The sequence below is a fragment of the Monopterus albus genome, unplaced genomic scaffold, assembly GCF_001952655.1.
Source record: "Monopterus albus unplaced genomic scaffold, M_albus_1.0 scaffold96.1, whole genome shotgun sequence".
NCBI classification, from domain to species: domain Eukaryota; kingdom Metazoa; phylum Chordata; class Actinopteri; order Synbranchiformes; family Synbranchidae; genus Monopterus; species Monopterus albus.
The window spans coordinates 719,909-730,660 of NW_018127976.1; the positions used below are offsets into that span (position 1 = coordinate 719,909).

General features: G+C 42.2%; 1 protein-coding gene across 1 annotated transcript in view; it reads right to left on the bottom strand.

The window, feature by feature from the left end:
• The window catches only part of tmem94 (transmembrane protein 94), a 115,549-nt gene that overhangs the window by 7,412 nt on the left and 97,385 nt on the right, over positions 1-10,752 (bottom strand). The window contains 6 exon segments of the mRNA XM_020608888.1: positions 3,068-3,238; positions 6,116-6,209; positions 6,329-6,423; positions 6,593-6,741; positions 9,731-9,812; positions 9,923-10,008. Of these exon segments, the coding sequence (XP_020464544.1) occupies positions 3,068-3,238; positions 6,116-6,209; positions 6,329-6,423; positions 6,593-6,741; positions 9,731-9,812; positions 9,923-10,008 (677 nt within the window).

Genomic DNA, 10,752 nt, shown 5'->3' on the forward strand with positions numbered 1-10,752 from the left:
GTGCCTGCTCATCTTAGCTGCTATGATGCCTGACAGGAGCTTCCATGTTGTGCAGAGGCAGGTTATTGGGCGGTAGTTGGATGGTACTGCTCCCTTCTGAGGGTCCTTCAGGATCAGGACTGTCCAGCCTTCAGTTAACCACTCAGGGTGGATTCCATCCATTAGTAGCTGGTTCATTTGTCCTGCCAGGCGCTCATGGAGTGAAGTTAGCTTCTTTAACCAGTAGGTGTGGATCATGTCAGGGCCTGGTGCTGTCCAGCTCTTCATACTTGAGACCCTCTCTTGAATGTCTGCCATTGTGATGATTACTGGGTCTTGTGCAGGGAGGTTGCTGTGGTCTGCTCTTAGGTCCACCAGCCACTGGGCATTGTTGTTATGTGATGCCTCGTTCCCCCATGTGCTCTTCCAGAACTGTTCAGTCTCCAGCCTTGGTGGGTCTGCTCTCGTGTTTATTACCCTGCCACTGAGAGTACACCTTGGGTGGCTCAGTGGAGAACATTCGGTTTATTCTCCTGGCTTCAACTTCTCTGGTGTACCTCTTCAGCCGGGTGGCTAGGGCTGTTAGCCTTTGCTTGGCAGTCTCAAAGGCCTCAGGTATGGACAATGAGTTGTACTTCTTAGGTACCCCTTTCTTCATCACGCCTTTCTGCAATTCCGATAGCTGGCTAACTTCTCTCCTTGCTGCCTTGATCTTGGTCTCCAAACTCCTTCTCCATGGAGGATACTGCTCCTTATAGCCTTTGTTGAACTTATAGCCAAGCATCTCAAGGATGACAGCTGCTGTGGTGTATATGAGCTTGTTGGTCTCAGTGATGATCGTAGTAGAGATTGTTCTTAGTGCTGCATTCACATCCTCTAGTACTTTCAGAAGGCACTTCACTTTCTAAGGCCTCAGGTATGGACAGTGAGTTGTACTTCTTAGGTACCCTTTGTTCATCATGCCTTTCTGCAATTCTAATAGCTGGCTAACTTCTCTCCTTGCTGCATTGATCTTGGTCTCCAACCTCCTTCTCCATGGAGGACACTGCTCCTTATGGCCTTTGTTGAACTTATAGCCAAGCATCTCAAGGATCACAGTTGCTGTGGTGTATATCAGCTTGTTGGTCTCAGTGATGGTCGTAGTAGGGATTGTTCTTAGTGCTGCATTCACATCCTCTAGAAGACTTTCAGAAGGCACTTCACTTGTTAACTGACTACGGGAGTTCCAGGTGTCCATCTTGCTCATGATCTTCAATCTCAGGTCAGCTGCTCTTGAATCAAGCTCATCCGGGCCTGTTACTGGGGCTTGGTACCCAATCTCCAATTGTGGGGGTGATGATGATGATGATATCTCCCCCCTGACCTGTCGTCCTGGCTCCCCCTTGTTGGAGCATTTGTGTTGTACCTTGTCAATCTCTAGTTGTGATAGCAGGTACTTCTTGCAGATGTTAGAGCACCGAGCTACTAATTGTTTCGATGTTAGTCTAGATGTTGGGATTCGAAGTATCCATCCTCCATATGTAACCCCTCTCGCTGGGGTTACTTGTATAGTAGCATTCCAGTAGTTCCCTGTTCTCCTCTCTTGTCCATGAATGTCTTGTTCCAGTAGCCCACTTCTCATCAGGTTGCCCTGGTTCCTCAACACCTGACGCAGACCTTGTTGACCCGGGCGACGTCCGAGCCGGTGTGACTCTTATTTTTCCAACTCTCATTACCCCATGAGGTAGGCATATATAATATTTTTTTCATACATATATATGTCCTGTGTATGTTGATATATATAAACATACTGTGGATACATGTGGATACTGTATAGTATTATAATCCTAGTAGGAGAGTGATGGAGAGCAGAAGTGTAATTAGTCTTCTGATATTTCAAGGCAACATGTTGTGTCTTGTTGCTTTTCTTTTCTTTCTCTCTCCTCTATCCACTCACCCCAACTGGTTGAGGCAAAAGGCCGCCCACCAAGAGCCGGTGTCTGTCAGAGGTTTCTTCTGTTAAAGGGAGTTTTTCCCTCCCTGCTGTCGCCAGGTGCTTGCTCAAGGGGGACTTATTGGGTTTTCCTTATAAGGTCTAGACCTGATTATGTACAGTGCCCTTAGACAATTGTTGTTGTGAATTGGCGCTATACAAATAAACTGAATCGAGTGTATTAAAAATACCACAGCTGCAGCTGTGCTCATTTACATCATCAGTTTTGGTAAATATGCTGCTAAACTGAAAATTTACAGTGCCGCAATATTTTGTGCACTTGATGGTAATTTGCAACAGGTTCAGTAAATTATCTCCCCAAGCCATTAGATCTATGGTTTTCACTCATTTACAATATTCATATTCTATTCCTTATTTCTATCACTAATCTATAAAACAAGTCAAAAATTTGGACACACTATCTCAAAGTTTTTTTCTTAGTTTTCTACACTAGATTAATACTGGAGACTTAACTACAGAACAATACAAAATGTGCATTTTAGCCTTAGATTTAGTTTAAATTTTAGATTCCTCCAATTGCCACTGTTTGACTTGATGAAAGCGTTGCACATTATTGGCAATATCATCCCACCTGGCTTGTGCTTTGTAAAACTATCATTTGTTTTTTTTTTCCAACAGGACAATGAGCCAAAACACACTGCCAGGCTGTGTAAGGGCCATCTGAACAAGAAGGAGAGTGATGCAGTGCTGCATCTGGTGACCTGGCCTCTACAATCATCTGACCTAAAACCCAGTTAAGATGGCTTGGGATGAGCCAGACTGTGGAGTGGAGATATAGCAGCCAACAAGTGCTCAGCAAACCCCTTCAAGACTGCTGGAAGTATCCCAGATGACTACCTCATGAAGCTGGTTGAGAATGCCATCAGTGTGCAAGGCTGCTACCAAAGCAAAAGGTGGCAACTTCAAGGAATCTACAACATTTTGATTTGTTTATACCTTTTGCTTACTACATAATTCCAAACATGTTCATAGTTTTAACATCTTCCATATTAATTTACAGTGTAAATAGAAAGATAACTATTAAATAAGAAGGTGTGTAGATTTCTCTTATCTCATGTTCATTCTACAAATGTCTGTTACTCTTTTGCAAAGTACCGTATCTCATGTAGCTTCACCACCTCATTGACCACCACCACCAGCAGTGAGGACAGAGAGACCAGTAGCCAGGCTAGCAGTGGTATGTCACCCAGCTTAAAGGTCAGGTAGCTGCCCTGGTTGTGCCACAACTGGTAATCCACTGTGGCCTGAACAATCTGACTGAGCAGACTGGGGAGGGAAGGGACAGAGGATTAATTCATTTTATTAATTCATTGTATATATCACATTTCATTAAACTAAAGTTTGTAACAAGCAACACAGCAGGATGTCCTGCACTGATATCGGTGCCAATCCGGGAATATTTTAAAGGATCAGTATTAAATAAAATAAAGCAAGTCCTTCTTTACTTCTTTTACTGCTGTGTCTACACCTGGGAGTCTACTTCTGTCTCTCCTCTCAAGTGCCCCTCCTTTCCTTGCTTCTCTATGTAAAGTTGGGGGGGGGGGCTGCTCTCAGACGTCGAAAAATCTGCCAGTAATGGAGATGGTATGAACAGCACCTGCTTAACAAGCAGAAAACAAACTTGCAGCAGAAATGTAGCATCTTTCCTGCTTTTTTCACGATCAACTTGCTGAAGTCTCCTTTTCATCCCTAAATCAATCTGAGTGTATACACAGAGTGGAGCAGAGAGTCGGAAAATCTGCCAGTAATGGAGATGGTATGAACAGCTCTTGCTGAACAAGCAGAAAACAAACTTGCAGCAGAAATGTAGCATCTTTCCTGCTTTTTTCACGATCAACTTGCTGAAGTCTCCTTTTCATCCCTAAATCAATCTGAGTGTATATTTACAGTCTTACAATGCACAATGTGCAAATTTTAGCAAATTATCATACACTTTCATTTATTTATTTTTTTAATACAGTAATACTACAGTGCCTCTGTGCTTGCCATTGCTGTGCTGTTCATGTTGCTGCTACACTAGCATACCAGCTACTGTCCTCCTCCTCTTGTACATCTCCAGTTTTCTGACCAGGGCCACCAACGTAGGGGGAACACCGGGTCAATCGCCCAAGGCCCTGGGCAAGGGGGGCCCAAAATGGCCCTCTAACCTTTAAATAATCTTCCAGAGTAATTTATTAAGGAGCTGTTCACAGACAACCTGTTGTCCGTGGTGTGTGTGTGTGTGTGTGTGTGTGTGAGAGAGAGAGAGAGAGAGAGAGAGAGAGAGAATGAGTGAGCAGGGCAAGGAGTGGGCTGAGTGAATCAATGCACTGCGCAGATGAAACAGCAAGGGGAAACTGCTCTGTAGTTAATCGTGGACAGCGTCACCGTCTCAGACATAAAAAAATTAATTAAAATAAAAATGGATGGCCAGATATACTTGGGTAGCATAAGATACCTGGGCATTTACATGCACTTAAGTAACCAGGTTACTGAGAGAGGTTATGGCAGAAATCATACGTGTTCGCATGCACGGCAGTGATCAGGTTACTCAAAAACACCAGTATACATGAGCTTACTGAAAGTGGAAAGGCGTTGTATGGGTGCGCCTGTGACTGGAAAGCCTGACATCATTATGCGACTGCATCCTCCCATAAACAAAAATGACCCAGTCGATCAAGCTCGCATTTTGGTCTCTTTAATGTTGTTTCACCTGCAAATCACAACAGTAGCTACCCTTTGTGGAGTTGCTTTGCCTGCTCTGCTGCTCACCACGTTGATAATCATCTGTTTACACTGGTGACAACTTCCTGTTTTTCACCAGTGCACAAGTGACCTTGGAGCTTGTCCTTTGCACATGCATTCTTGTAGAAAGCTGATTAGGAACCTGGTTACATTTATACATGGCAGAGAAACTGTCATTCTCCGTGAGAAATCCACCCGGGGAAATCAGGTTTGTCTAATCCCCTACCCTGATTATTGAAACCAGGTTTCCCATTTGACAGTTAAGAAATCAGCTTACTGGAGAAACCTGATTGTAACCTGGTTACTTCAGTCCATGTGAACACGTTGACTGGCAGAGACACTAAGTTTTGTAGAACTCAATTTGGGGATCAAAACAAAACAAAAAAAAGTTTACCAGGACATCCATAAATGCCTGACCATGTACAATACATGTGACACAGCACTATATTTAAAAACTTGCTGTAGTTACTAGGGATGGACAATTATTTTCGAAAAAAAATATTTTCATGTGACTATGGTTTTGTCTTTTGTCTACCTAAAAATAAAAAGCCACTGTTTTCCCTTGTTTTTACCAGCAGCTAGAAATAATGCAGTAACGAGGTCAGTACTACGGTCCCAACACCAAACAGCAGAAACATGCAGAACTTCTTTGGGAAACTCAACAATCACAAAGATGATAGAGGACATGCTGCTCATCAGTTTCATCAAGGGGGAGGGTTTTCAAAGTTTAATGGCATTTGGTCAGCCGGAGTATACGGTCCCATCAAGAAAAATGCATACTGGATAAACTGTATGATGAAAATGCATGTGAGTCGCGCAGTCGTTTGACGTGTTGAAAAGATGCCTCTGACCACAGATGCATGGCTGACGCTTACAACCGAATCGTATGTGACAGTCACCTGGTATTATATAAACAAATGGAAAATACAGAGTGCTGTTCTTCAGACTGAAGCATTGTTAGAGCAGCAGATTCTCATTCATCCAGGTCATAGTAAGCTGAGAAAAAAAGAAAAAAAAAAAAAAAAAAAAAAAAAAAAAAAAAATATCTCCGGATCTCTGAAATTCTACTGAGAGGGATAAATATCTCCAGCTCAACACCAGTCAGGCAGAACTGATGAAGCCTCTTGGATGAGAGATGAAACATCTTTGACCTAGAAACCTAGTCCATTTTTTTAAAGTTTTTTTCCATTTAGAGCTGCATCCTGCGGAAACCCTGGCAAATGTGCTTCCACTGCCACTTACAGGTGAAGTCACAGCATGTACACTGGGGGTGGGTCTAGGACCTTCAAATAATCGAATAATTTCCAGTGAATATCGAATAGCTTATTTGCTTGAAATGCCCATCCCTAATAGTTACAGCAGCACTATTAACCCACTGCAACAGATATAAACCCAGCTTTAGTCTGTGAATATGCTTACACCACAGGTACAATGAGACACCACCAGGTATTGCTGAAAGGACTCTTTCTCCACAGAGGCTGAGAGCGGTGGACATAGCTGAGGGAGATCACCACTGGAAAATAATTAGCAACCATAAACAAGAAAGGGATCAATTTGAATAATGATTAAAAAATAAAAAGAAAACATGAGTGAGCTTTATGCTGCATACAGTATGTTAGTGTGAGTTCCTACCTGTGTGTAAAACAAGGAACCCTGCCATGACCTTCTGAGTCAGCAGCAGGCCATCTGACAGCTCACTGAACCAGTGAGGGGCCTCATTTGAGGAGCTGCAGTTACACAGAAAAACAATTACATCTTGTGAACTCTTGATGCACAGAATCACTTTTTTTCCACTATTTGTTCTCTATCACACAAAACTTTCAGTAAGCAACCATCATTTTAAATGCTGATGTTATCCTAAAAGTAACTGTCATACTGTAATTACTGATGATATACCTGGCTTTGAATATATGAAGGCAAGTGACAGTCATATTGCTGTTGCTTCTGAGGCAGACCTCCTGCAGGGTAAATGCAAAGGCCAACAGGTAGGCACACACTGTCACACCAAACTTCAACAGGAAACAGCCAAGAAAGTAGTTTTGGGTCTAGTCAAAAAGAACAACACATTGAGAGAGTCAGACACAAAGCACCACCTCCTGTCCTGTGAACTCAGATTACTCACCTTTATTCTGAAACATAACGGTTCCTAGCAGTAGCTAGTAGGGCAGTGAAAAAGAAAAATCCCACCACATAGAAAACAACTATACATCATGAAAGTGGAAAAGTCAGTACAGGAATTGATGAGATGAGAGAGGCTGCTGACTGACTCCAAATCCACACACAATAATAATTAATTTACAGCAAAAGAATCAATGATATTAAGCAGCTACCCCCACCTCCATACTGAAAGCAGTACAATACTGTATATTTTTCATAAAATAATAATTCAAAAGCATACAACCATTACAAACCATGAGCACAGGGCTTTTCCATTAAGTTTTTTTCCCAACACCATAATGGGTAACAGAATGGACTAAGACAGGCCTACTTGATGGTGCTGATGGCATATGACATTGCAGTGGTTAAAAATAAACAAGGTTCCAGAGGTAATATGTAATAGAACGGTATATTCTTCCAATATAGATATTATTTATAATAGTTATGTAAGGCTGAGCTAAGTGTTTACGGAAGCCTGACCTGTTTCTTGCTCAAGCAAGAATATTTTAGGCTGGGTCCCCCTTGTTTAACTTATGGGTCAACATCCTGAGTGACTTCCTCCTTAGATGGGGACTGAATATACAGTGGTGTGAAAAAGTGTTTGCCCCCTTACTGATTTCTTATCTTTTTGCATGTTTGTCACACTGTAATGTTTCAGATCGTCAAACAAATTTATATATTAGTCAAAGATAACACAAGTAAACACATCATGCAGTTTTTAAATGAAGGTTTTTATTATTAAGGGAAAACAAAATCCAAAACTATAGAGCCCTGTGTGAACAAGTGTTTGCCCCCCTGTCAAAACACTGGTTTATCGCACCTGAGTTCAATTTCTCTTGCCACACCTGTTCGCAATCAAGAAATCACTTAAATAGGACCTGCCTGACAAAGTGAAGTAGACCAAAAGATCCTCAAAAGCTAGACATCATGCCGAGATCCAAAGAAATTCAAAAACAAATGAGAAAGAGAATAATGGAGCTCTATCAGTCCGGAAAAGGTTATAAAGCCATTTCTAAAGCTTGGGGACTGCAGCGAACCACAGTGAGAGCCATTATCCACAAATGGCGAAAACATGGAACAGTGGAGAACCTTCCCAGGAGTGGCCAGCCGACCAAAATTACCCCAAGAGCGCAGCGACAACTCATCCAAGAGGTCACAAAAGACCCCACAACAACATCCAAAGAACTGCAGGCCTCACTTGCCTCAGTTAAGCTGAGTGTTCATGACTCCACCATAAGAAAGAGACTGGGCAAAAATGGTTTGCATGGCAGAGTTCCAAGACGAAAACCACTGCTGAGCAAAAAGAACATAAAGGCTCGTCTCAGTTTTGCCAGAAAACATCTTGATGATCCCCAAGACTTTTGGGATAATACTCTGTGGACAGACGAGACAAAAGTTGAACTTTTTGGAAGGTGTGTGTCCCATTATGTGTGGCGTAAAAGTAACACCGCATTTCAGAAAAAGAACATCATACCAACAGTAAAATATGGTGGTGGTAGTGGGATGGTCTGGGGCTGTTTTGCTGCTTCAGGCCCTGGAAGACTTGCTGTGATAAATGGAACCATGAATTCTGCTGTGTACCAAAATATCCTGAAGGAGAATGTCCGGCCATCCGTTTGTGACCTCAAGCTGAAGCGAACTTGGGTTCTGCAGCAGGACAATGATCCAAAGCACACCAGCAAGTCCACTTCTGAATGGCTGAAGAAAAACAAAATGAAGACTTTGGAGTGGCCTAGTCAAAGTCCTGACCTGAATCCAATTGAGATGCTGTGGCATGACCTTAAAAAGGCAGTTCATGCCCGAAAACCCTCCAATGTGGCTGACTTACAACAATTCTGCAAAGATGAGTGGGCCAAAATTCCTCCACAGCGCTGTAAAAGACTCATGGCAAGTTATCGAAAACGCTTGATTGCAGTTGTTGCTGCTAAGGGTGGCCCAACCAGTTATTAGGTTTAGGGGGCAAACACTTATTCACACAGGGCTTTGTAGTTTTGGATTTTGTTTTCCCTTAATAATAAAAACCTTCATTTAAAAACTGCATGATGTGTTTACTTGTGTTATCGTTGACTAATATTTAAATTTGTTTGATGATCTGAAACATTACAGTATGACAAACATGCAAAAAGATAAGAAATCAGTAAGGTGTGTGTGTGTGTGTGTGTGTGTGTGTGTGTGTGGAGCTGGCATGAGACTGCGTCTCTTCTCAGGCCATGGAAGGCTGTGTAAGTGCAAGCAGATAAAAGGCTTGGATAGTTGGGTTAGAGGAGAAGAAGAAGAGAGGATGACAATGCTACCGTGAAAAGTGTACCATAGACCCGGCCCCCGGGGGCCGGGGGGAACAATGACTGACTGTGGGTTGACAGAAAAGACTGACTGACGGTACCTTGTGACCAACAACAACTGACTGGACTGACTGGCGCTTTTGACAGTCTTCTTATTTAATACTTTATCTATCTCATGGCAGGAGGAGTGACTCTGGTCTCTGTTCACTACCAGATTATTTGTTTAACTACTACTCTATTCAGAATAATTGTAATATTAAATGATCATTTAAATTGGGATGATTTGTCTGAATTAATTTAGTCGGCATCACACTCTAGCCACGACAACATCACACTAGCCACAGTACTGTAGTGGGTGTGAAAAGCTGTGTGTAAGCCGAGTGCCACTTACAGACATTATACTGTAACATATGCCGTGTTGAGCTATTGTGGCAAACATGGCCATTACTGTGGCAGAGTGTGATACTTTGAATGACTACTGTATCACTGTATAGTACAGTTTAACAGTATGTATGTTTCTCTAGCAGCAATAACCCAGTAAGTAAGGCTCCGAGATCCTGTAGGTTTGACACATTTGACAGACGTGGGATCCTACCTTTCTTGGTATGGCATCTAGGTTCTTCCCTGTGGCAACTGTCATGACTGAACTGTCTGGTGGTTTCCCCAAAAGTGACACACTGTCAACACAACACAGACAGACCATTAATATAATATTGTGCACAATACAGTGGAAGACCACAGAGGTTCAGAGAGTTTTAATATTTTGTGTGTGTGTGTGTGTGTGTACCTTAACAGTGGGCAGCTGATGCAGGACAGCCAGAGGATGTCAGTAGTGTTCATTGGAGGAGGAAGCTGAGCCAGACAGGCCAAGAACTAAATACAAACATCAGAGTCACTCTGTTCTTTTTTCAGCATCATATACAGGTGCATCTCAATAAATTAGAATATCGTGGAAAAGTCCATTTATTTCAGTAATTCAACTCAAATAGTGAAACTCGTGTATTATATAAATTCAGTACACATAGACTGAAGTAGTTTAAGCCGCTGGGTCTTTTAATTGTGATGATTTTGGCCCACATTTAACAAAAACCCACCAATTCACAATCTCAATAAATTAAAATACCTCATAAGACCTATAAAAAAAACATCTTTACTGAATTGTTGACCTTCTGGAAAGTATGTTCATTTACTGTATATGTACTCAATACTTGGTAGGGGCTCCTTTTGCTTTAATTACTGCCTCAATTCAGCGTGGCATGGAGGTGATCAGTCTGTGGCACTACTGAGGTGGTATGGAAGCCCTGGTTTCTTTGACAGTGGCCTTCAGCTCATCTGCATTTTTTTGGTCTCTCATTTTCCTCTTGACAATACAATAGATTCTCTATGGGGTTCAGGTCTGGTGAGTTTGCTGGCCAGTGAGGCACACCGACACCATGGTCTTTTAACTGACTTTTGGTGCTTTTGGCAGTGTGGGCAGGTGCCAAATCCTGCTGGAAAATGAAATCAGCATCTCCAAAAATCTGGTCAGTAGAAGGAAGTATGAAGTGCTCTAAAATTTCTTGGTAAACGGGTGGAGTGACTTTGGTTTAAAAAAAAAAAAAAAAAAAGTGGACAAAA